Source organism: Phycodurus eques, chromosome 4, assembly GCF_024500275.1.
Source record: "Phycodurus eques isolate BA_2022a chromosome 4, UOR_Pequ_1.1, whole genome shotgun sequence".
In the NCBI taxonomy this organism is placed as follows: Eukaryota; Metazoa; Chordata; class Actinopteri; order Syngnathiformes; family Syngnathidae; genus Phycodurus; species Phycodurus eques.
Genome location: NC_084528.1, coordinates 18,013,451 through 18,041,094, shown reverse-complemented (window position 1 = coordinate 18,041,094; position 27,644 = coordinate 18,013,451). Strand labels below are relative to the sequence as shown.

Sequence of the window (27,644 nt, the reverse complement as noted above, 5' to 3'; positions counted from 1 at the left end):
TCAGCAACATTGTTGCGAGGTCTCTGAGCACGCCTCTCCGGCGGAAAAAAACCTATTTCAATAACCGACCCGAGGTCAGCTGCCGCTTCCTCTCCCCGCCTTAACTGTTGGGAGACAGTGAAAAAAAAGCTGACACTAAACCAGCGAATAGAGGCGACGGGTCTCACGATAACTCGAGCTGTGATTGGCCAGTTTCTTAACGTTAGTGTTCGTCCAGGAAGTTGACAGGCATATAACCAGGTTGGTTAGTTATTTTGCTCCACTGTCTCCGTAAATATCGCCTTTTAAACGTAATGGCAGTTTAATGTATACAGCTTCGTGAGCCATAAACTTTGAACTTATTGAATCAAGCGCCTTCTAACGAAGTCCCGTTCAGCGCGACGCTAGCTTTCACCAGTTTCATTATCCCGTGCAAGTGGAACTCAAGCTACGCTCTGTAAGCATAACATTGAGATATGTACTCGATAAATGTTGAGTTGTTAGTCATTTCTGGTGTACGAGTGAGAAAACGTACGACAGTCAAAAATGTATTCATGGGAATGTTTTTGTGTCACTCACAGGTTTGGTGTCATTTGTCAGCGCTGGGAATTTTTGTTACTTTTTTAACATTTTATTTTATGATTGATTGATTGATTTTTATTTTTTAAAGGATTGGCTGATGTCGCAGTTTTTGCTAGTCGGTTTACTACCGCTTCTCTGCGGACCATGACTTGTGCTGCAAGATACGACGACAAAAAAATATCAGGAAACAGCTTCGCTATATTTGGGGTTAATCAGACACTTTAAACGGTGGCAGGTGTGCACTGACTACCTTTGAACATGAGTTCGAATGTGATTGGTTAATTCTGAACTCAGCCGCATCTATAGTTGTAAGCATTATCTCAGTTGTTTATTTTAGCTTCCCCCTCAAAAAATATTAATTTTTTTCAATTGAGTTGTACAGTTTATTCTTTTAGGAAGTTAAACAGCTGATCAGATGGTGGTGGCTAGCTGCTCAACCTAAGGTACAGCTAAATCCCCAGCTAGAGATTGATAAGCTTTTTGCGATATACAGTAATTCCATGCGTATTCGCAGTTCAATATTCACAAATTCCCTTATTGATGTTTTTTTTCTTCTCTGTGGAATCTTTTACTAGCTCAGGGATCTCGTTTGATGTGCATCCCGCATCCCTGATGCACAAAAATGATGAGCGACGCAAAAAGTTTTGCGAATGAGCGTCCGCTGACACACAACATTGCTTATCTATGTATGTGCAAGGCTCCAACTAAGCGGTCTCGCATCGCAGTTTGCAGGTCAGAATTTGCATTTTGCGCATGAATAAAACATATTAAAGCAAAACTGCAAATCAAGTTTACTGCGGAGAGGTTTGCGAAGACGGAAGCAGGCAGTGGCGTATGTGACACAATGTGCTTATGTCACCGACGCGTGTACACGGAATTGAAGCATTCGATTGATGAGCGGGCAGAGAGTGGTTGTAAAATGTGACGCTGAATTGAGAAAAGAGAGGAAAAAGGCAAGGCGAGCACCCATTCGTTGTAACACAGACCTTTCTCTCTGCCCATTATGACGGCGTGACCCAGGAGACAGAAGTTAACATAACGCAAATAAATGAGCTTAACGTTAGTCTACTTTACTAACATATCAATAATGCTGCGGGATGCGGAGTGTCTCTTTTAATTATGAGTACTAACGAAAGTGTGGCTTTTTTTTTTCTTTGGTCTGTCACCTTTTTCAAACCTTTGGTGTTTGCATGTCTGATGGCTTCATTTACTGTATATACTTGTGTACTCTATACTGAGTATCTTAAAAAATATTCTCTCGTCAGGTCATGTATACTAATCAGTCAGGTCAAACCAACATTACAACGTGACAGAAATAATGGGTGCTAACTTACTCTAATTAAATTACTTTATTGTAATTAAATTACTTCACACACACCGAAACCTTCGAACCTGGTTCGACAGAACGCTGGCATGTTTACGTACAACCATTAGTGCTTGCGAGGCTACATAACGTTTTGTTGGCTGCTTGTGAGCCGTATCGTATTAAGAGTACGTGAACATACCTCAAGCAGTCCTTGAACGAACGTCTTCTCCCACGCACCGGTGACCACCACCACCACACATTTTCCCCCATTTTGTTCTTTTTTGACCAACACAATACACACACGCAATCCATTGTTGTTGTCGTAGCCGTGGTAACGAATGTATCCAGTCGAGTTTGATTTGACAAAGCCCAGTGATCGTAAATAACTTCAAAAGACACGTGACGAGGCTAAAAATAAACTAGCTTTTGCATTCAAATATACTCTATACAACGGTGATGCGGAGTAAATGTCTTTTGCGGCGCCGATGATCGGATCGACGAATTATGACATTAAAGCCAATCAGCATAAAATGCTAATTATTGGCCGATACCGATCAAGCCGATCAGATCGGTGTAAAGTCTAGTAAAACATGAAGAACAGTAGGGGAGATTTATCGTTTCATAAATACAATGGACACAAGACTTTTTTTCCCGTACTTGATAAATTTTCATTGTTGCAGTAACACCCGACGCACCGCTCACGACACAGCGAGCCGGTGGCCGAACAGCTTTTTCTTTGTAGATTCAACAACTGGGACATTTTAGGGAAAGTTAACTAGCCATAAGTATTCAGACCCTTTGCTCAGTATTGAGTAGAAGCTTTTGAGCTATAATACAGCCATGAGTCTTTTTGGGAATGATGCAACAAGTTTTTCACACCTGGATTTTGGGATCATCTGTCATTCCTCCTTGCAGATCCTCTCCATTTCTGTCAGGTTGCATGGTGAACGTTGGTGGGCAGCCATTTTCAGGTCTTTCCAGAGATGCTCAATTGGGTTTTAGTTGGGGCTCTTGCTGGGCCATTCAAGAACAGTCATGGAGTTGAAACTTTAACATTTAATTTCTATCTTGGTCTCATCGGACCAGCGAATCATATTTTCCACCATCTTGGAGTCCTTCAGGTTTTGTTTTTTTTAGCAAACTCCATGCGGGCTTTCATGTGTCTTGCCCTGAGGAGACTCTTCCGTCGAGCTAATCTGCCATAAAGCCCCGACTGGTGGAGGGCTTCAGTGATGGTTGACTTTCTAGAACTTTCTCCAATCTCCCGACTGCATCTCTGGAGCTCAGCCACAGTGATCTTTGGGTTCTTCTTTACCTCTCTCACCAAGTGTCTTCTCCACCAATTGCTCAGTCTGGCCTAATGGCCAGCTCTAGGAAGGGTTCTGATCGTCCCAAACGTCTTACATCCCAGGATTATGGAGGCCACTGTGCTCGTAGGAACCTTAAGTGCAGCAGAAATGTTTTTGTAACCTTGGCCAGAGCTGTGCCTTGCCACAAGTCTGTCTCTGAGGTCTCCAGGCAGTTCCTTCGATGTCATAATTCTCATTTGCTCTGACATGCACTGTGAACTGAAAGGTCTTGTATAGACTGGTGTGTGGCTTTCCTAATCAGTATAATCAAACACAGCTGGACTCCAATGAAGGTGTAGAACCATCTCAAGGATGATCAGAAGAAATGGACAGCAGCCGAGTTAAATATGAGTGTCACAGCAAAGGGTCTGAATACTTATGGCTGTGTGATATATAAAATCAGCAAAAATTTCAACCGTTAAGTTTGTTTTTCAGTCAATATGGAGTGCTGAGTGTACATTAATGAAGGAAAAAATTAACTTAAATGATTTTAACAAATGGCTGCAATATAACAGTGAAAAATTTAAGGGGGTCTGAAAACCTTCCGTACCCACTGTAAACTCATAATATATTGAGCAAGAGCAATGGATAACACAAAAATATTGTACAAACAGTATAAAAGATTAAAGATACGTGTAACATCTGTAATCCATTTTTGTAATGTATAGTGGGGCAAAAAAGTATTTAGTCAGCCACCAATTGTGAAAGTTCTCCAACTTAAAAAGATAAGGCCCGTAATTTTCATCATAGGTATACCTCACTGAGGAGAGACAAAATGAGGGGGAAAAAAATCCAGAAAATCACATTCTAATTTTTAAATAATTTATTAGCAAATTATGGTGGAAAATAAGAATTTGGTGACCTACAAACAAGCAAGATTTCTGGCTCTCACAGACCTGTAACTTCTTCAAGAGGCTCCTCTGTCCTCCATTCGTTACCTCTATTAATGGCACCTGTTTGAACTCGTTATCAGTACAAAAAATACCTGTCCACAACCTCAAACTGTCACACTCCAAACTCCACTATGGCCAAGACCAAAGAGCTGTCAAAGGACACCAGAAACAAAATTGTAGACCTGGGGCGCCACGAAAGAAAAAAAAAAAAAGAAAAGGAACAGTGAGCAAAAATCCCAGAACCACACAGGGGGGGACCTTGTGAATGACCTGCAGAGAGCTGGGACGAAAGTAACAAAGGCTACCATCGGTAACACACTACGCTGCCAGGCACTCAAATCCTGCAGTGCCAGATGCGTCTCCCTGCTTAAGCTAGTACATGTCCAGGCCCATCTGAAGTTTGCTAGAGAGCATTTGGATGATCCAGAAGAGGATTGGGAGAATCTCATATGGTCAGATTAAACTAAAATAGAACTTTTTGGTAAAAACTCAACTTGTGTCTGGAGAAAAAAGAATGCTGAGTTGCATCCAAAGAACACCATACCTACTGTGAAGCATGGGGGTGGAAACATCATGCTCTGGGGCTGTTTTTCTGCAAAGGGACCAGGACGACTGATCCGTGTAACGGAAAGAATGAATGGGGCCATGTATCGTGAGATTTTGAGTGAAAACCTCCTTCCATCAGCAAGGGCATTGAAGATGAAACGTGGCTGGGTCTTTCAGCATGACAATGATCCCAAACACACCGCCTGGGCAACGAAGGAGTGGCTTCGTAAGAAGCATTTCAGGTTCCTGGAGTGGCCTTGCCAGTCTCAAGATCTCAACCCTGTAGAAAATGTTGGGAGGGAGTTGAAAGTCTGAGTTGCCCAACGACAGCCCCAAAACATCACTGGGCCAAAATACCAGCAACAGTGTGTGACACTGTTGCTGGTATTGTAAGTCTTCACCTTGTGAAGACTTACAGAAAACGTTTGACCGCTGTCATTGCCAACAAAGGGTATATAACAAAGTATTGAGATGAACTTTTGTTAGTGACCAAATACTTATTTTCCACCATCATTTGCTAATATTCTTTAAAAACCAGACAGTGATTTTCTGCATTTTCTTTCTTTTTCTCTGCATTTTGTTTCTCAGGTGTGGTATACCAAAGATGAAAATTACAGGCATGTCTCATCTTTTTAAGTGGGAGAACTTGCACAATTGGTGACTGACTAAATACTTATTTTGCCCCACTGTCGCGGGACCGTGAAGCAAGAACCGCAGTGTCGCGGATGATTACCACAAGATGCTGCCTAAGGCGTCTAAACAGGATTTGGTGTCAAGGAAGTATGTTGAAGTGATATACATCTCGCCTGAGAAACAAGCTCTGTACGTCAGGGAGGAGCTATTTTTAGCCTGGGTTGTTCGTGGTAATTACTGAAAGTCTTCAATTGCACTCCTGGTGCTTTTTTCCCAAATAAAATCATCTGTAAGCCGTTTATTTTTAAGGGTAATATTGTAAACGGGGTTTCAAAATTATGTCAAACTGTTTTGGGATTGTCGTTTCTGGTATATTTATGATTTAACTATTAAAAAATTAGTGGGGGTGGGAGGTGTCAATTATTAATAGTTTTTCATTATTCGCTGTCGGGCTTGGTCCCTATTTCCCACAAATACTAGTGTAAGTGGTAATGTAGAAAATGAATGGATGCATTACTTGAGTCCATTGGCAGGCTTGTGCACTGCGTTTTTACCATAAACCACAAGCTACTGGTGTCAAATGCTCCAAACTGGGCATTGTCGATATAAAGTTGGGTTTTTGTTGTCGTTATATTTTCCGCCCTAATTCTCTTAACACAGGTTATAAAGTATAAAGGGGGCTGGGTGACGTCGCCATGGCCGCCGGCTCTGTGCTGAAACAGTCACTTTACTGGGATGAAACAGAGTGCCTCGGTTTTTATGGGATGCTGTCCCTCCATGAGGTCTTTGAAGTCGTCGGCTCTCAGCTGACGGACACTGACGTCGACGTGCTCTCCTTCCTCGTGAGTGAAACCTGCGCCTCTGTTCACCCCTTGGACCCAGCCAGCTGGACGGTGCAACCCAACGAGGAAGACCCGCCCGACACTGGTGAGGCCCCGAGTCCTAAGCTACTGGCGGCATGGAGGCGCTTGCAGTCACAAGGCTCCCCACAGCCCACGGTTGCCTGGTGCAAGCCCAGGAATGGCCTGGAGTTGCTGCTGGAACTGGAGAGACGAGGGTACATCAGTGAAGGCAACCTGGATCCGCTTCTGAAGCTCCTCAGAGTCCTCACCCGACACGACCTTCTGCCTCTTGTGTCCCACAAGAAGAGGAGAACGGGTGAGTGCTTAATTCTAATAGCACCACCAAAAATACAGTAAGGATGGGGAGTGAGCTCTTCTGCGAATAACAAAAAATTCTGCCCTGGTAACAATCCTGCCAATTTAAATGATTGAAAACCTTGTCATGAATATAAAATGACGCTTCAAAATCGTGAAAAATCAAGCCATTCCCCGTCTCACATGCTGTGTGTGTCCTCCGCACTCATGGCCTACAGCGAGGCGGTATTAATCAGCTCGGGCTGTATGATTAGTCGAATTTTAATCATGATCACGATTTGGCTGCCATAATTCAATTAACCTGATCGTCGACCATATTTAAAATGTAGGTTCTGCTGCATATCTAATAAAGCACTTTCTCAAGCAGTAGTCAGCTAACCGCCAGGGGGTGAACGTGTGGTTAAGGTTAAGCTGCCTAAATAACAAGCGAGCGGACCCTAAAGAGTCATAGCGAGAGGGTTGTGGGGGGTCGGGGGGGGGGGGGGGGGGTGGCTTACAGATGATTTGATTTAAGAAAAATGCAACTGGAGTGCTTGTGTACATGCGCATGTGGGGAAGACTCGCAAAGCCATCTCTAAGTCGAGTACACTTCCACATAGTTTAAACCAGATATTTACATTCAATTAATATGCACTTTACTTTTTCAGTGTTCATACAGAACTGTCATGTTTTTTTACTTTTGTAATCCATATGCACAATTTTTTTTATTATTATTGTGCATATTTTTATTTTCAGATTTTTTTTTTACAGTATTGCTTAAGAATTAAATGTTAACGTTTCAACAAGTACTCTATTTGTATTTCTACTCACTGAGTCAATCAATACCGAATCGAATCCTGAGGTTCTTGACACTACCCAGCCCTAACTAATATTAAACAATGTTGGGTATATTACAGTTTTAGAAAGTGAAAATAGGGGCATTTAAAACATAAAAAGGACTATTAAGTCAAAAAATCGTTTGCACAGGGCGAAACAAATGAGTCGCATCGCACCGTGAATCATAAACATGGACAGACATTCTCAAGGACAGCACAGTTGTGATTAAAAATACCTTCACCACGTGGCATGAGATTATCTTTAATACTGCACAGGGAAATTGTTGTCAACATTTGGTAAAACTCCACACTTCTATTTACCTGAGAGATGCATCTGGGTAGGTGCTGTTGTTTTGATTAGCAACAGAGTCCAAATGGACTCACTAGTTAACTAGATAATGTCTGTGTGTGAACAATTCTGTCAAATGGATTTATTTGAGGGAGGTGTTGATTTATTGTCTCAGACTGTGTTTTCCCACCTGTTGTAGTAATCCTCATTTATGTTCATGACATTGCAGTGTCTCCAGAAAGGACTGGCAAGAAATACGGGGTAGAACACAGCCAGTTGTCATACACATCTGGCCTGAGGACCTCCTATACACAAGCAGAAATGCCTCTTCCTTCCCTCACGTACCGTGTGAGAACAGGTATGACTTCTCCCGCAAGGGTAGAATTAACCTTCCAGGAACCCAATAGGCTGACCTACGCATATTTACAGTACATTGTCATCGTAACCTGTTATTATGCCGCAATTATGTGACTGTTCTGTGGGGAAGTGAGGAGCAACAACACTCCACACCAAACATTAATTCAGTGTGTACAATGAACCCCAGTTTATCACGAGGGATATGTTCTAGACCCACCTGTGATAGGTGAACATCCACAATGTAGAGAGACCATATAAAAAAACTTTTTTTGATAGTTTTCCCCCCTCCTACACACTTTAAACACTTAAACTCATTAAAACACGAATTGTAAAGTATTTCCTCACTCACAATTCTCCAAATAAGTGGCGATGTGTGCTTGCTTCAAGCTGTTAATTCATTCCTCTTCCATTCCGCTTATCCTCACTAGGGTCGCGGGTGCACTAGGGTGCTGGAGCCTATCCCAGCTATCTTCGGGCGAGAGGCGGGGTACACCCTGAACTGGTCGCCAGACAATCGCAAGGGCACATAGAAACGAACAACCATTCGTACTCACATTCACACCTACGGGTAATTTAGATGTCTTCAAGTAACCTACCCTGCATGTTTTGGGGATGTGGGAGGAAACCGGAGAACCCGGAGAAAACACACACAGGCACGAGGAGAAGATACAAACTCCACACAGGATTTGAACCCCGGTCCTCAGAACTGTGATGCGGATGTGCTAACCAGTCGTCCACCATGTCGCCTCAAGCTGTTCATTCGTTTGCCACTTCTGTAGTTTACTGTGCAACTACAGGGAATCAAAAATTTAAAATTTAAATTGTTCAAACACTAAAATGTTCAACCAAACCATATAATTTAACCTATCAAAAGTCTGCTAGCCTGGTACTAACACATACAGTAAGGCCAGATGCCAAAGACAGCCTAACAGAAATGAGCATAGATGTTACGGTAATTAAAAACCTTCCAACAGTAAAATAGTCCATCCTAAATCAATCTACTGTAGTGACTGATTCCTCTCTCAACCAGTAGAAAATGTTGTAAGCACCTGATAATGCATGAAAAACAAGTCATATACCCTGAAACCTGTGTACAGGTGAGGCCAAATATAGAGTTGCACGCCTTCAGTGTAGTACCACATTGTACTGCAACATGCTGGGCAGCACTGAGGTCTACTGGAAGAGATGCAGCCTAATTAACAGCAAGAAGAAGATGGCCCTTCAGTGTAATACAATACTACTTTTTTGCCATTTTAATATTGATTTTGCTCAGTGAATATTATAGAATAATAAAGACAGTGATGCTAGCGAGGAATCAGAACGCAAAGGTCATTGCAGTCAATGTACGGAACTTTTACTGGATACATTTCACAAACATCTTTTACAAAACCAATAGAACAAAGTAGTGCAAATTGCAATAATTTAAATTTTGCTTCCAGTTCAAGCCCAGGTATATTACACAAAATCCAAGTTGCTCTTTAAAGAAAATGTAAAACAATTGTAACTTGCATTAGACAAGTTGCATTAATATGGGCTTTATGGCATAGTCACATTTAAGTAAGTAGTAAAACAAAGTGAATTGAACAGCATGCAAAGGCAACTTGCAAAATAAACACAAAAAGGTGTGCAACTTACATTAGTTAAAGCCCAGGTACATTGACATGTTTTCAAGTACATCTAAAATTACAGCTCATATTGCATTTTGGTCTAAAGTGGTGCCTTGAGATAAAAGTTTAATTAATTCTATGACCACGCTTGTAACTCAAAACACTCGTATCTCAAATCATCGTTCTCCATTGAAATAAATGGAAGTGTCCTTACTTCATTCCAGCGTCCCAAAAAACACAACATAAATGTAATGTATTTTTTAACTAGCAAAGTAAGGCACTATATTGTAATTTATAAAAACGTATAGTGTAATTAAATGATGTAATTAAATAGAATCTAAAAAAATGTAATGGTTATTCATGTTTTTTGCTTAAATTTAGTGGGCCGCACCTTCTGATGTGTGCCCTGGCCACCTGGGGCCAGTGTAATCCACACATGCAAATACACTGTACATAGAGATTTCTCGGCTCCTCAGTAATCCGCAGTAGTATTAGTCATTATTCGCAGAATATAAAGAATATATGATCCTGAGTGTTGGTATATTTTCTGTTGTCATGTTACTCTACTGTTTGCATTGAAATATCTGTTGCTTAAAGATTATAACCGCAATACACCGCTATTTGTCCTTTTATAGCATTTCCCATTGTGTTAACATTAAGCCAGCGGATTTAAGGCAAGGTTGTTGTTTTTTTAAAATACACAACGTGTAATTTTTTTTAATTGTTTAATTTGACAGTAAAGTTCAACTAGGAGTGTTATTAACATATTCATTGCCATTGACGGCTTTAGAAGTCAAATATCCAGGTTAACTGGGAAGGTTGGCAGTGATTAAACAGCTTGAATCCTCTTCTTTGAAGAATTGTGCGCAATCTGCCAAACTGCTGCTTGTTGTGAAGTGAGTTAGTTCACTGCCACAATAGAGCGTACGTATCTCAAATTTTTGCTTGCAAGTCAAAGCATAAAACCATCTGAATGGCGGCTTGTATCTCGAAAACTAATAAGTCATGTCGCTAAGGGTCCCAATACCTTTGTCCTCATCGTGACACTATGTTAACTGATTTAATTTGTACTCTCTCTCAGGGTCTGATCCAATTGTGCGTGGACCGTCCATGAGGAAGCGAAGAAGGAAGAGGGGGAATGGCTGGAGTCGCAAGCCTAAGAAGGCCAAAAGGCTGCCACTAGCACTGCCACAGAAAGCATCCTGCAGTAAGAACAGCATGTTCCTTCACAAATAATAGCCCCTCTTCTAGACGATCATGTGTTGCTTCCTAAAATTATGCCACCCACTTTCTCGGAAACAAAATTCCCTGCTTTATTTATTTACTTATTTTTAATTTTTTGCTTTTTCCATGCTCTGTCCTCACTTTGTTTTGCTGCTGCTATGATGAAGCATATCAAACTTTTGCATAACAAGTAAACAAAATTTCTTTAACACACAATGCTTGTAAGGTACAGGACGTTTAAACACAATCGTTAAGTGTTGCTTTTTAACCCTTCATGATTTGGCATGCGTCCAAAGCAGGTTGAAACTTGGATGTACACTATGATTTAACATTCAAATGGAACCCATTATTTGAATGTTAGTTGAGGGATTCTTCCAGCCAACTGTCAATATTCTCAAAACTGCAATGAAATTCAGAGTTTGACAGTGCTAGAGGGTCCATTTTGAGCTCCCAGTCCAGTCTAAAAGACCAGCTTTAAAATCTGCAGGAAAACCCTGGGGCCCTTTCCAGTATGTTTTCCAGTTGAGCTCTCTGCACTTAAATCCACGTTTACATCTTGAACAAATCTAATCTAACTCTCAAATGTGCTACACTGGAAATACTAATACTATTTTAAAATTGAATTATCATGTTAATTTACCCTGTAGTTCAGTATAATCATCTGTTCTGCATGTCATTTAACTCCACAAAAATCTACTTGGATTAGGGATGGGCATACTAATTGATTGTTAAGGATGCCGTCAAACAGTTGATGATTAATCATGTGTTGAAGCATAAAGGAGGGATAATGTAGTGCAATGGTTGAGTGCAACCAGGACTCCACACAAGGGATGAAACGGTTTCCAGATAAACCGTGATAAAATTGAAGGTATGCTATCTGTGATTTTTGTCATCGTGACAATACAGAGTAACAGTGATAAGTTTGGTCATACTAATTGGGATATGAAATTTCATACTGTTTCATTTCAGTTCCACAATATGGCACAATTCTTTTGGGCTACTTCATTCCTCGTAATACAATACTGACATGGAAATAGGAGTTCAGAAAATTTAAAGAGTGTCATATATTAAAAAAAAAAAACTATTAATGGATTCTGAGTGTTCCCCATGACGATGAAGAAAATGTAACCCAATGCCCATCCCTAGTTTGAATCTATCCGGCTTCATCTAAATGTGTACAGTGCCGTGAAAAAGTATTGGCCCCTGTCTCAAATGCCTATATTTTTCCATATTTTCCCCACTTTGTTTAAGATCATCAAGAAAAATTTAAATAGCAAAATATAACCCAATTGAACTTAAAATGCTGTTTTTAAATATTTCATTTATTGGGAAAAAAAATATTCCGTTACCTGTCCCTGTGTTAAAAAGTAATTACCACCTTGTGAAATCATGAACGAATTGTGGCTAATCACAGTTGTTGGTTAATTTTCACTGATCATACCCAAGCCTGATTACCTCCAGACCTGCTGAATCAAGAAATCGCTGAAACAAAATCTGTCCCAACAAAATCAAGTCAAACAAAAGATCTAAAAAAGCTGCAATAAAATGACATGATCCTAAGACATTCCAGAAAAGTCAAGAAATAAAGTAATTGACATGTATCAGTCTGGAAAGGGTTACAAAAGCCATTTCTAAAGCGTTAGGATTCCAGCGAACCACTGTGAGAGCCATTATCCTCACATGGAGAAAATATGGAACAGTGGTGAACCTTCCCAGGAGTGTATGGCCTACAAGGATTACCCCAAGAGAATAGCAATTGACTCATCCAGGAGGCCACAAAGGAACACAGGACAACTTCTAAAGAACTGAAGGCTTCCCTTGCCTCAGTTAAGGTCAGTGTTCATGACACAACAATAAGGAAGAAAACAAAACACACCAGCAAGACAACTTCTGAATGGCTTTTAAAGAACAAAATGAAGGTTTTGGCGTGGCCTAGTCAAAGTCCAGACTTGACTCCGATTGAAATGCAGTGGCATGTCCTTAAAAAGGCTGTTCATTCTCGAAAGCACTCCATTTTTTTTCTGAATTTAAACAATTCTACAAGGAAGAGTGAGCCAAAATATCTCCACAGAGATGTGACAGAATAATTGCAAGTTATAGAAAACGCTTGATTTCAGTTGTTGCTGCAGAGGCTGGCCCAACCAGTTATTCGGTTTAGGGGGGCCATTACTTTTTCACACAGGGCCAGGTAACCTTAAATAATTGTTTTTTTATTTTCTTAATAAATGAAATAATCATTTAAAAATAGCATTTTAAGTTCACTCGGGTTACATTTGTCTGATATTTACGTCTGTTTGATGATCTTAAACATTAAAGTGGGGAAACTATGCAAAAATATAAGAATTTAAGAAGGGGGCCAATACTTTTTCACAGCACTGTATTTAATGTCTGCTCTTCATCCCACTCTTTCCCCCTTCACCTTTTCTTCCATGTTCAGCCGCCGTAGTCGATCATAGCGGTAGGTTGCCTGCTGCTCACTTTTGTCACCATCAAAAAAGTAAAGATATGGAGCTCGTGCCACACTCTTTGGACAGATTTTTCATTTTGGAGTCAACAAGCTGCAAAGCTAAAAACGTGGCCTTTTAATAAATGTAAGTCATGGCTGACTTATTAATGTTTCTGTTGGAAGCTTTCAACAAGAGCTTCCAAATGGATTCCTACCAACCTGACAAGCAGCTCGTCAATATTTGTTGTAGACAGACAGGGTAAAAAAACGGGGGCATTACCAAACAAGGACCAGCACAATCATTCCAATCATCAGAGTGTGTGTTAAAGGCTCTAGTGACTCCCTTAAGTATGGTACACACAAAAAGATGTTTTAAATTGTGAGAGACCCTCTGCCCCACACAACAGTATGTTCACCTTATTTTAGTGTATGGTAAACAGTCATTAGTCAATATTTGGTGTTGCATGACTTCAGATTTGTTTCAAGTCAACACTAATGCAATGACAGTAGAGTCAATGACTTGATGTCGACTAGTCACTGATGACGTCATTGATATTTTTTCAGTATGAGGAGGAAATGTGTTGCAATAATCTGTATTCTCTGACAATGGACAGCTCTTACACAGAGAACATCCACGTTAGAACACAGGAGCATGGACATGGCTCGCACGCTTTCATGTCATGGTATTTCCAGCCAGAAAGAGAACTTCTCTCGCTCAGGTGTGCTTGCCCTTGGAACAGCCAGGTAACGTTTGCACAGCTTGGCCAAATGGGGGAAACTTGTTCTCGTTGTGGGCCCACCACAGCAGCGGGTTTTGCTTGGTGGGCATTTGCATTTTTTGCAAATAATCACGGACCTCTCAATGTGAAGTGGAGCCATAGTGAAGGCTTCCCCTTACTGTACCAATTGTGAAATGAATAGTCTCCTTAAAACCAAGGTATGTACCATACTGCACTTTTGTGCTTACCTTTACACCCATCGACTTAACATACAGGATAATCTTTAGCGACATCACATAATTGGACATTTGCTGACTGCTAGGGAATCTGGCTCAAAGTTGGCCAGATAATCTTTGTGTGTGTACCCTGCTTTGTTTTGTAATAGAAAATTCAGCGCAACGAAAAAAGCTTCCTGTTAAAATCTCTTCCAACTCTTTCATTCGTCTCGTGATGCAACCTTCCTTCAGCTTCATCCGCACGCAAGCTGACTGCAATAGCCCAAATATTTTCAAAGAAAAATAAAGGAGCACTGGTATGATCAACATCCTTTTTCTGCAAAGCTGCTCTATAACCAGAATTTAACTCCTCGTTAACCTCACAGACTTGAACTGTGTCTGAAAGTTTGCTTTGTCAATTTCCACCATTTCCCATCTCGATATTCATCTTTTGACAAAAGCCTGATGCGTTTTGGTACAAGCCAGGGCATGAGTGATAATCCTATGACTGTGAACATGTTGCTGCTGCTGTCTTGACTGCCCATTTGATTCCAGCAGGTTTGCTCAAGATTGTGGCTCATTAGTGCTGAGGCACAAAGGATGATGGACTCAGGGAGGCAGACTGAGGAACAAAACAAAACAAAACAAAAAACAGTCCATGTGCATGGCAGTCATGCGCGCTCTCTCAAGTGTGGGCCCATGCCGAAGGTAAAAGAGGGTCTCCCTCTGTGGTAACACAAGGGGTGTGGACGCTTGTTTGTCATGACATAGCTGCTCATTCCCCAACCCCTTTTGCTTTGGAATGTCCTGTACGCAACATATCCTGCTGATTGTTGGTTTCAGCTTGTCCACAATAAGCCTTGAATAAATCCATAAAGCCAGTTTTCAGGGAAACTCTGAAAATCATTTTATTATTCAAATGTAATTAGTAGATTGTGGAATTCCTTCCTACTAGTAGGTTTCTTATTAAACTGAGTAGTCAACACACCTTGTACACGCACAGTATTTCCTCGCATCGTGGCTAGAGGTATTTACAGTGGAGAAGGAAAGTATTCACACCTCCTTAAATAGTTCACTGTTGTATTGCAGCCATTTGCTAGAAACACATTTTCTCCCCTCAATGGTCACACAGCAACCCATATTGACAGAAAGAAATGGAATTGTTGAAATTTTAGCAGATTTATTAAAAAATAAACTGATATCACACAGCCATAAGTATTCAGACCCTTTGCTATGACACTCATATATTTAACTGGTGCTTTCCATTTCTTCTGATCATGCTTGAGAGGGTTCGACACCTTAGTTGGAGTCCGGCTGTGTTTGATTATACTGATTGGACTTGATTAGTAAAGTCTCACACCTGTCTATATAAGACCTTACAGCTAACAGTGCGTGTCAGACCAAATGAGAATCATGAGGTCAAAGGAACTGCCTGAAGAGCTCAGAGACAGAATTGTGGCAAGGCACAGATCTGGCAAAGGTTACAAAAAAAAAATCTGGTTTCTTCCTTCTCCAGAGTGCTCAGGAACTCAGACTGGGCCGAAGGTTCACCTTCCAACAAGAGCACACAGCTAAAATAATGGACTGTTCTTGAATGGCCCAGCAAGAGCCCTGACTAAAACCCAATTGAGCATCTCTGGAAAGACCTGAAAATGGCTGCCCACCAACTTTCACCATCCAACCTGACAGAACTGGAGAGGATCTGCAAGGAGGAATGGCAGAGGATCCCCAAATCCAGGTGTGAAAAACTTGTTGAATCATTCCCAAAATGACTCATGGCTGTATTAGCTCAAAAGGCTGCTTCTACTAAATACTGAGCAAAGGGTCTGAATACTTATTGCTGCGTGATATTTCAGTTTCTCTTTTTTAATCTGCAAAAATTTCAACAATTCGGTTTTTTTCTGTCAATATGGGGTGCTGTGTGTACATTGAGGGGGAGGGGGGAAACATTGAATGATTTTAGCAAATGGCTTCAATATAACAAAGAGTGAAACATTTAAAATGCTTTCCATACCCACTGTATTTACTCAACTGCAGAAGACACCAGGAATCTACTATCTACTAAAGGCCTCTTTATACTCCCTCGCTCACGCGGCTGACAACACCCGCATTGCATCACGTGACCGACGAATTGGCCCGCGCGGCCCCTCTGCGCAGCTTGACGCGCACACGGCAAAAATTGTTCAGATCATCTCTCGTGATTGGTCCATTTTAGTCACATGCTGTGAGGACATACTCAGTATGCGCCTTGGTTCTACATACCATCTACGCCGCCGCCTTCTCGATCGATTTTGCACCATAATTAAACATATCAACTGGTCATCTAGGTCCATTTGTTCTAGCAGACACTATTCCAGGGTCGCCATTGTTGCTTTGTTCCTTGTTACTGAAAGGAAAGTAAAAACGTCCACCGGAATTGGCCATAAAATGCTGAGGAAACTCCACCCTGTGGAGTCCTAGCCACTACCAGCCGTAGCGCCACCACCCAACTTGGAGGTGAACTACAGTACATTTTCAAAACTACGTGCGTGGGTTGCGCTCGAGTATAAAGGCAAACTGCGTGCGGGACAGCCGCAGTGGCGTCAGCGTGGTCACTGCCCGTGCGAGTATAAAGAAGCCTTAAGATGTTTATGAGGGCTGAGCCTTTAATTGTAATGCTTTTTTCATTAAAGACCCTGTAAAGTGAATTCAGAGATTTGTTTCTAAATAAAAATCTTGTCTTTGAAGATAATTGCTGAAAACATACAAAGACTAAGAATTTTGTAGTACTCATCTGTGAAGATAGAGCATTAAACTGTTTCAGTTTTCCAATGTTCTTTATATATATATATATATATATATATATATAATATATATATGTGTGTGTATATATATATGTGTATATATATGTGTATATATATATATGTGTGTGTGTGTATATATATGTGTATATATATATGTGTGTATATTTATTTATATATATGTGTGTGTGTATATATATATATATATATATGTGTGTATATGTATGTATGTATATGTATGTATATATATATATATATGTATATATTTGGTGTGGCTGAAACAGCGCCAAGTGACACACTTGAGCATCTGGCATGACTCCACTCTATCAAAGGGGTACATAAGAACCTTCGTTTGCATCAGTTTGTGAGTTACCTGGTTATTGTTGGCCAATTTCTACCACTGCAGCGTGCAGTTAGCTACCTAGTGATGCCTACACCCATAAAATGCATCTACCCTGGATGCTACAACAGAACAGCTCTGTGTATTTCTTTATATTCCTAAGCGAGGAAGAGATCTCCTCCGCGGACAAGCCTACTGCTTGGCCGCCAGCCAAGAGAAACCGCAGTTAGCTTACAAGCTAGCTGGTGGCTAGGGCCTATCGTTGCGCCGTGGAAAGCCCTGCGACGACTTGGTTGGGGTACATTCCAGCCACCGGAAGCTTTATGCGGACGCATATCTTTACGGCTTAAACATGTAGGGATGTTTAGGCATAAGAAAAAAGATAAAATATCCTCCATTTTTCAAATAGTAGAAATGGTTCTTGAATTAGTAGTTGAACAGGGTATTGTTTCAGCGCATTGAGCGGACACGCTCACAGCATTTGAGTGACGATAACATTTTGAAGCCTCATTTTATATACTTGACTATTTATTTTTTTAATCATTCAAATTGGGCACGGTTGTTAATACCACTTCTCTCTGGTGTGTCAAATTTATTTTCACTTTACAGCATCTTTAAATAGTAATAGCTGCCAGGAACACAATCTTAGAGACTGTTTGGCGTGCCTTGGTATGTGCTGCTGTTTTCATGAGCAACTGCGTTAAAATGTGCTGAACGATTGTGTCTGGGAACTAAGGTAATTACCAGCTTTTTCATTTCGTGACGAGTTAAAAATATTTGTCCGTTTTGAGAGCGTTTCATTTAGACATGGGTTTTATTAGAGTGGCGGTCACTATTTTAGGGAATACACTATTTGAAAGAAACTCATTTCCTTTCAGCTAACCAAAGTAATGTTTTGAATTCAAGCTATTGAATGAAAGTGTAATAGACTTGATACTACAGGGCGGAAACCAGTAAGTAGTTTGGGTCAATTTGCTGCCTACAAAGGCTGCATCTGATATCCAAATGGCAAGTCAAAGTATATAGTTTTGTAAATCTGAATAACACTCACCGCAGTCTCTATCTTCTAAATTGATGCAGACAAGACGACAAACAAGGATATAGATTAGGGATGTCGTGAAAAAAATTGTTTTTTTTAATTGGATAAAACAAGCCATCAATGTTCAATTACAAGGTACCTCTATTGTGTTGCTTTCTGACCTGAAGTACATCTTAATTAGAAGTTCAATCTTCTAATTAAGCTGCAGTTATTCTTTTGATAGGTGCTATTTAGTGAGGACTGTAATATCAAAGAATGTCAATTAAACTGTTTAACCTTTACGCCAGCAGGAAGTTCGGAAAATTATCCAACTATCTGGCCTTAAGTTCGCTGGTCTCGGAAAAGACTTCTCGTGCTCGATTGTACACTCGAAGGATAAAGTATGTGAACCCTTTGGAATTTTAAAAATGTCTGCATAATTGATCATAAAATGTAGTCTGATCTTCATCTCAATCACAATAATAAAAAATCTGCTTAAACTAACGCCACACAAACAATCGTTTTCATAACATGTACACATTCACAGCACAGGGAGGAAAAAGTAAGTGAGCCATCCATCCTGTTCTCTGCACCGCTTATTCTGTTCAGGGTTGACTCAGACTCACATTCACACCGTCACGGAGTGTGAACTGTACACAGCGCTGCCTGCACCTAAGTCAGGCGACTGTACCACTACACATCATCAGTGACTAGATTAAGTGAGCCCTTGGCTTTAATAACTGGTTGACCCTTCCCTTGGCAGGAAGTAAACATTTTTATAGTTGCAGATCAGGATGGATTTTGGACCATTAGTCTTTACGGAACTGCTGTTGTTAAGCAAGATTCCTGGGATGTCTGGTGTGAATAGCTCTCTTGAGGTCATGCCACAGCATCTCAATCAGGTAGAGGTCAGGACTCTGACTGGGCCAATGCAGAACATGTATTTTCTTTAGCCATTCTATTCTTGGTTTGCCTGTGTTTTTGGATCATGGTCTTGTTGCGATACCAATCCGTCTTGAGTTTTAACTGTTGGACCAGTGATGATAGCAAGCCGCCCATGCCTTGAGGTAGCAAAGCACCATGCCATGATGTCCCCTCCACCAATTGTCACAGTTGGGATAAGGTTTTGATGTCGGTGTGCTGTGGCAATTTTCTTCCACAGGTGGCATTGTGAGCTCCTCCCAGAAAATTCAACTTTAGTTTCACCAGTCCACAAAATATTGCAGCACTGTGGAACATCCCAGTGCTCTTTAGCAAACTTCAAACATGCAACAATGTTTGTTTTAGACTGTAATGACTTCCTCCTTTGTGTTTTCCCATCAACCCATTAATATTCAATGTTTTTCATGTCAACAGAGATGTTGGCATGTGCCAGTGATATCTGGAAGTCTTCAGCTGACAGTGTTTTTTGTAACCTCATTGTGCGCTGTGCTCTTGGGGTCATCTTTTCAGGAGCAACAGTCCTGAACTTTCCATTTATAGACAATTTGTCTAACCATGGACTGATGAACCTCAAAACCTTGAGGGATACGAGGGATACTTTTACCTTTTCCAGCTTAGTAAAAAAATTCTTAACCGTAGGTCTTCTAAGAGCTCTTTTGAGCAAGGCATGGTATACATCAGGCAATGCTTGACGAGACAATTGTAAACTGGTGTGTCTTTAGCAGCTTGATGCCACAAATTTTGTTGATTGGACTCCAGGTTGGCTCACACCTGACTCTGAATTAGGTTGTGGAGAATCTGCAGCAGAGAGGTTCAGTTACTTTTTTCTCCCTATCCTGTGAATGCTTATTTTCAATAAAAATATGAAAACACAACTGTTTGTGTGGTAATGGTTTAATCAGACTGCTTGTTAATTCTTGTGATTTAGATGAGGATCAGACCACAACCAATTTATGCAGAAATGTAAGAAATTACTAAGGGTTCACATACTTTTTCCTCCCATTGTATGTTTTTGTGATGCTAAATTGTGCTTGTGACTGCCATGACTCCTTGAAATGGACGTTGTCTCTAACATCACCTACTGTCTTAGGTGCCAACCTTAGGTACGCCTGTCCAATGCCATCCAACATAAGAGCATTAATGTTTAACGCCTGATTATTGTGCTACAAAACCACCCAGTCGACACATGTCCAACCCACTTGTCTCTGTCTTTCTCTCCTTTCTGTGTTCGCAGTTCTAAACAGACCAACAAAACTGTATCCTCACACACAGTCAGAGGGAGAACGCTTAATGTTTCTTTTTGTCTTTTGACTCTCTTGGTCAGTCATTGAGCAGAAATGAGGATCGATTAAGTTGATGTTCTGCCGGCCAAGCGACTCCTTGTAAATGGGTACTTGAACTTTTTTTTTTCCCCCCCCATAGCCAAGATATTGAGTTAGTCAAGTGGTGTTTTCAAGTGAGAAAATGTCTATGTATGAAGAATAAAGCGATCTAGTGTAACGAGCCAAAAGTGGAACCCTTAACATTTCTTTATTCATAATTTTTCTTTGATGTCCACATGGTCGCCATCTTGTCACTGTGAATCAGTAAACTAGGCTTTCTCTGCATATGCTCCCAAGAAGTGAAGGGTGGAAGATATCTTATGTGCCAATAACATAAAAACCTCTTTTTACCAAATGGCATTCACAAATGTGTGTGTCAGATCTGCTAGATAGGACTATGGTGTTTAAAATATCAAAAGCAACACTGATGTAGTGTCCAAGTAAATCATTCTGTTAAATATTCAGAGGAACCTTTAAAGTCAATTTCCCTGCCGTTGCGCAAATTTCAAAATTTGGGGGGCAGCTCTTTAAATTTCAAAGATCTTTAAATCTGCGTACATTCTGCTTTTTCTTTGTTTTTGTTCTTTTTGTATTTTGCTTATTTATAAGAGCAGCTGTTAGAATGGAACTTCTGTGAAGTACGCCTGTGTTGACGTGCGTTAAGTGTCAAAGATTTTTTTTCCCCCATGTTTTGCTATTGACAGTGATTGAGTTATTTTTACACTTAAATGTGACATCGATAAAGTTGACCCAGCAATTAATCAACACTTGAATTACATTTTTAAAACGTTACTTAAAACATTTGGTTTTGTTTAATGACAGTTTGACTCTACAATTGATTATGGGTCATCAAACCAAATCGGTGCCATCTGTGTTCCCAGGAAATAAAATGTATAATTGCATGATAAACTGTAAAAATACCTTTTTTATATATATATAAATTAAGCGGTGTCCTGCCCATAAATCTGGTTGCATATTTCATAAATACAATTTAAAAGATAAGGTAAAACTACCTTGAACACTGGAAAATGGCATTTGTCCATCCATGCTTCCAAAAATGAGAATTTACCATGAAATGTAATAATTGAAATCCTTTAGAATTATTATTTTTGTTAATTTATTTTTAAATACATATTTGTGTTAATCCTTATCCCAATTTTACCATCCGTCCATTCTCTATACCGCTTATCCTGTTCAGGGTCATGGGATGCTGGAGCCTATCCAAGCTGACTTCGGACGAAAGGCAGACTACACCCTGAATTGGTCGCCAGTCAGTCACAGGGCATATATAGACACAGACAACCACTCGCAATCACATTCACACAGTCTCTTAGTGGTAACTGAACCCACACTGCCTGCACCGAAGTCAGGGGACTGCACCACCACACCATTCGTGACTTTACTTTTATTTTCTTTAAATAAAACAATTTTGCTTAAATTCACACTTTGACCCGTCATGTCTGTGGGTTTTTACTCAGTCTTTTACCCTCTGAAAAACTTTGAATATTCCACAATTCACATGGTCCTCAGGAAGCTACATCATACAGATCCTCTGCTGGCCATCGGAAGGCCAAAAGTGAGTTCACTCGTTTATTTTTCTTTGTTTATATTTGCAGCTATTACTGGGAATGTTAATCTCAGCAGTTCTGTTATGTAAATTATTATTTTTTTTTTTATAGGTACAAGTTCTTGTTGAATCACTTTAATGTGCTTTGTGTCAACATTAGCATAAATGCAATGTGGCTATATTTCTTGTATTTGTTGGAAGTTGCCAGAGATATAGACAATTATATATATATATTTATATTTGATATCATTTCAATATGTGTATGTATTACCAGATTTAGAGTTACAACAAGCAAATGGCACCGATTCGTTGGAATGGCCCTTAATTCCAATGGGAAAAGTGGTCAACACCATCCTGGAATGGATTGTGTTTGACTTTAGAGGTTCCATTGTACTGTGCATTTTAGTGTTACCCTCATAATGCATCCATAGGTTTTCATGATGTTGTCTTCGATGGTGTGTTCAAGTAGCCATTAAATGAATCACTTTGAAAGTGGGTGCACTCTTTTATAACATTCTTTTGCCCTAACAACATTTTATCCAGGTCTTCCTAAAAACCTCACATCCTTAGGGGTGGCACGTACGGTAAAACACTTCCTTCTCATTGTTTTTATGACTATTTTACCTGTAAACGTGATGTTTATTTTGTGTAACAACTCATTTAAAATCGCTCGTAGGTAGTTTTAACATTTGTTGCTACCTGTGCCTCCAATCCATCACAATGGTAAACCTTGACCAGATCAAATGGTAATGAATACTGAAAATGCAGTATGAAAACTATGTAACTGAATGTATCTCAATGCAAAGTTCCTGTCATGTTTTGTAGGAAACATCCCACCCTCATTCTGATTAATTACACTGTGAGCGCACTGAATTTGTTTTTTTTTCCCGTCAGCCGAGTTAAAGCTCTCGTTAAAACACGTTGCTCTTTAGCAAATGTTATGAGATGCGAGAATCAATGCCTTAATTGAACATTTTGCCTTTCTAATGTTGGCATTTTGCAAACTTGGCCCCACTACAGCTCTCTGCAGCCCAATGCAGACAAATACCACTTGTGTTGACTTTGAACTTTCAATAGGAGAAGAATGATTAACTGGACTCAATTAAAGATGTTTCTCCTCCCAAGCATTTGAATATGTTGTAAAATTTTTCACTGTAATAAGTGTAGAGGATGGCATATTCATGAGTTATGTTTCTGGTGGAAAAAGATTCCATCAGTACTGTTGTTCCACACTAAAGAGAGCTTTTGAGGGGGCTAGATGAGTTTCTGTTGCAGCCAAAGTCGTCAAGCAGCCGGTTTCCACTTCCCAGTTCTGGAATAGTGACACGGGGGGACGCTCTCTCAGCGGTGCTCGTGCTCAGTACAGTATGTATCCTCTGATCTTCCTCGCTGTGCTGTTGCATGACCGCCAATCCTGTTACAGCAAATTCATCGCTTAACACTTGAGCCGGAACCAAAAAATAAAGCACAGACTTCCTGGGCGTCACAGCTTCCATTGGGAATTTTGCTGAATGTGCAGCTGACACAATGTACAAGTCAACCGGTTCCATGGCAGCAGTATTTATCATTCCCAATTCACTAAAATGGCCACTTTTCTCTACCTGACCATCATTTTTTTGGGGTTCTTGGCAACGTTTGTGCTGCTTTTAGCAAAAGCTCAATAAAGAATGACAATGTGTACGTTCCAGTCCAGTTAGTGCTCGTCTTACTCGGCCACAAGCTCCTTTTTGAGAAACTGCTCTTCAGTCCCTTTTATGTGATTGGTGGTGTGTGATTCATCAATTAAGGCATCCGTTTTTCACTGCACGTTACCTACTTGGCTCTGCTCTCTCTTGACGCTTACCCACTTTGAAAATCAGGTACAATTTGTGGTAGCCAGCTGGGGATGCGAACCACAGGATGTTAAATTTAACACTCACTTCTCCCACCCTGTTGTGTTGAAATCAATTGTTCCCTGCCCCACAAGTACTGTACATTATATTGTACACTGCTGTTCAAAGGCTTTAGAACGCTCCAATTTTTACAGCTTTTTTTAAATTGAAATTTATGCGGTTAAACTACTCATTTTAGTCTGAAATAAACTATTCAATTTACAATTTAGAATGCTCACTTCACCCATCCTGTTCTGTTGAAAGCAATTCCTAGATTTTATTGTCCAAACTCCAATGGGAGCTTTTCTGTGTTTTGAGTGAATGCACAACCGGAAAAATTCTGGGTCCTGTCTCTTTATGACTGAGATGTGCCAGTTTAATGACGTCTGTGAAAGAGTCTATGGAAATGCCCAAAATAAACACGGTGGCTGTGTCTTGTGCCACAGTAACTATTTTTCTGCAGCAGCCTGTTTTTTGTTTTGTTTTTCTGCCATAGGTGTCCTTGTGGCTAAAGTCAAGTCAGGTTTATTTGTATACCCCTTAACCACAAAAGAGTCTCAAATGGCTTCATAGGCCCACGGTTGACAAAGATGGACAACATCACCTGATCTAAACCCCCCAATCGAGCAAGTGCTGTACAATGTGAGGACCGCATAAGAGAATTTAAAGAGATGGAAGTGGTTCCACCTCAAGACCTAGCTTGGTCGGTCAAAGCAGAATCCTCCTCACCAACATCTTGGGAGAAGTGGTCCACGACAGATCTTGTCTCAGACTCTTGTCATCGCCACTTAACCCCATCTGCGAGCAGGAGAAGCGGCAGTAAAACAGGCCTACGTGTACTTTGACTAAAGGTCAAAGTGTAAAAATAAGTTTTAAGTCGCGATTTGAAAATTTCTTCTGAGGTAGCAGCTCTAATATACGCGTGTAGGGCCTTCCAGAATAGTGGAGCCCAAATACAAAATGGCCTCGAGCCTGCAGACTTCTCTCAAGCTCTCCGAGTCACCAAAAGACCAGCATGTTGCAACCGAAGGACTCTGGCTCAAATGTCTCCTTTGCCCAGTCACATAATTCTCCATAGTTGTTGTTTGGTAGCATGTCTTGTTCGAAGTGATACGGTGTGTTTTTCGCAGGGTCTGGTCTTCATACATAGTGAGAAAAGCTGAGCCAAGCCAAGCTGGTACCGTGCAGTGTAAAATCTCCATTAGTATGACATTTTTGACTGTTTTCCATGTTTTTTTCCCCCCCCTCCCCCTATTCCCTTCCCTATGCTATCCCTATCACTGGATGTGTACTCTCCCACCATCACCCACTCTCAGATGTCCGCCTGAGGGTCCGGGCCGAATACCTGGAGCACGAGTCTGCGCTGCGTAACGGCGTGTCATCAGACAAACGGCAGCCTCTGGAGCGCCAGTTTGAGCTCTTCAGCCAGGCCGACTCGCTGCTGCACGCCCGAGACCTGGGCGCCATCATGTGCGACATCAAGTTCACCGAGCTGGCTAACTTGGAAGCCTTCTGGGTAGACTACCTGAGCGGGGCGCTGCTGGAGGCCCTCAAGGGGGTCTTCATCACCGAATCTCTGAGGGTGGCGGCCGGCTCCGAGGGCGTCCGGCTACTCATCAGTGTGGACCAGGACGACTACGAGGAAGGCCGGCGGGTCTTGAGGGCCGGAAGAATGCTGTTGTCATCTACTGGTGGGCACAAAAACAATCATTGAGGGATGTAGGTGGACTTAATGCTATGAGATTGCACTTGGCAGGTTTTTTTCTTTCATTTAATACCTCAAGTGGCCACAGAATGGCAGCAAGCACCACTCGTTTATGGCAAGCCTTGAACCTTGGATTTTTAGTTGAGACAATGAATACTTTTGAGTTATGTTTGAATTCACGTCAAGGTGCTACTTTATGGGACAGCAGAATGAAAGAGGACATGTTGGGACGAGGCAGAGCAGGACCAACAGAGAACACGGTGGTAAGCCCCACATAATATATGTCATAATTGAAACAAATTCAGTTAGTGTTTCACATGTGCTACTTGAAATTCTCAAATGATTCATTCAAAATGTTTGTCAAGAGGGTGTAAGTCCTAACAAATTCATAAGCAAGACATTTTTGTTATTCACGTTTGTGACAAAGAAAAATATTGATTGCCCTGTCTCTGGAGAATTTCGCTCTGCTTCGGCGCTCTGTTTCCTTGCATCGCAGTCTCATTTCATTTCTCAATTTGTCTTTTTAATTGTAATACTTTTGAAGTGGAAAACTGATGCTAGTACAAGAAATCTTTGGGACCCAACTCTGGAGAACTTTGCCCTTAGCTCAGGTTGCCTACATCACAGTCTCTATTATGCTATAGCACTCAGTTTTCGTACGGTCTACAGTCACCTTTCGGATAAAATTTGTCGAATTAGAAGCAGAAAAACCAAGGCCACTATAATGGGGAAAAAGTTATTTTTGCATCTTAACTGTTGGACTTTATTTATCTCTGGACATTGCGGTGTCATACTCCAGTCTCCACTTTGCTTTCTTGTTACCCAAAGTCTCCTTACGGCTGAGGTTTGTCTGCCTACTGTGGAAAATCGAGATAAATATAAGGAATTTTTTTTTCTTTGCTTTTTGACACTTGAGAAGCTCGTCCTTAGCTCTGCTCAGCGTAACTATCCATAGTCTCTAATTTGCTGTAGCGCTCTGTTTGCATGCTGTCCTCAGTTTCCTTGCAGGTGAAACTTTGTCAACGTGTACTATAATATGTTCGAAGTGGAAAACCGAGGCAAGTAGAGAAGGCAAAAAGTGATCTTTGCGTCTTTGGTGAACCTCTCCCACACAAAGTGCCCTCTTAAGATAAGCAGACGAATCCCGGATTGTCCCAAGAAGATAACCTTGCAGTTTGTGATTGCTCTGGTCAGTGGTCAGCAGTAGATGACATCAGTGATTAGCTTCCAGCTTCAGCAGACTGTGGACAAGTCATCACAGCAGCCGGGATGATAATTCAAGATGCGTGGATGTGTGTGGGGCTTCTAGTGCTTCCCTCAGCAAGTAAAACAGGTACAGGACATAACAGTGTCGGTCAATACAAGGGATGTTCGGGAGATCAAAATCCAAAGCGCGCACATCCGGGCTGCAATCATCCCCAATTGAGTGTCTTTGACGGAGTGCTGTCTGGTCACCCTGCTGGAACTAATGCCAGGACTTCACTCGAAAAAGACGATCAATAAGCCCCCATGCTCTTATATAAAAAACCACTACAAAAAGTACACTGGGCTGGTCTGAAGGGCTGTACTCTGCAGGCCCCGAAAAAAAGAGCTTTTGGTTTGTTTCTTTAGTAAATGATAAAAAAAAACTTTGAACTTTGTGTTTAAAAAAAAAAAAAAAAAAAAAGTAATGTCATCATTTTGTGGTTAACTATATTAGGAAACCAATATATTATGGGTGAATACTAAAGAAAATAAAATAAAGGTGTGATTGCCCTAAAGCTGTTTACGTGTGGTCTTATTAAAAGTTTAAAAAGCCATAGAGTAATCCCCAGCTATAGCGCAGGGGGAATAGGGACAGGGTCCTGCTGCGATTCTGCGAATACCAAAGAGAGTAATTGAGTAGTAATATTGTACTCAAGTAAGAGTACTGTTGCTTAAGAATAATACTGTATGACAAGTAAAAGTAATCCTCCAAATTACTTACGAGTAAGAAACTACTC

At 40.8% G+C, this 27,644-nt stretch overlaps 1 protein-coding gene across 3 annotated transcripts; it reads left to right on the top strand.

Moving 5' to 3' along the window:
- Positions 1-182: 182 nt before the first annotated feature.
- Positions 183-27,422, top strand: dedd1 (death effector domain-containing 1). 3 transcript variants are annotated; one of them, XM_061674339.1, is made up of 6 exons: positions 183-240; positions 5,949-6,446; positions 7,779-7,907; positions 10,595-10,720; positions 23,362-23,451; positions 25,274-27,422. In XM_061674339.1, the coding sequence occupies exons 2-6, from the start codon at positions 5,984-5,986 to the stop codon at positions 25,669-25,671; spliced, it is 1,206 nt and encodes a 401-aa protein (XP_061530323.1). In that variant the 5' UTR covers positions 183-240; positions 5,949-5,983; the 3' UTR covers positions 25,672-27,422. The 3 variants fall into 3 exon arrangements, with proteins under 3 accessions (XP_061530323.1, XP_061530322.1, XP_061530324.1); XM_061674338.1 differs by having other exon boundaries at positions 196-436; XM_061674340.1 differs by lacking the exon at positions 23,362-23,451 and having other exon boundaries at positions 196-436.
- Positions 27,423-27,644: the final 222 nt, after the last annotated feature.

Coding starts and splice junctions, on each gene's coding strand:
- dedd1 (XM_061674339.1), top strand. CDS start 5,984: ATGGCCGCCGGCTCTGTGCTGAAACAGTCACTTTACTGGGATGAAACA. Junction 6,447..7,778: donor CCACAAGAAGAGGAGAACGG/GTGAGTGCTTAA, acceptor ATGACATTGCAG/TGTCTCCAGAAAGGACTGGC. Junction 10,721..23,361: donor GCCACAGAAAGCATCCTGCA/GTAAGAACAGCA, acceptor TTTCTGTTGCAG/CCAAAGTCGTCAAGCAGCCG.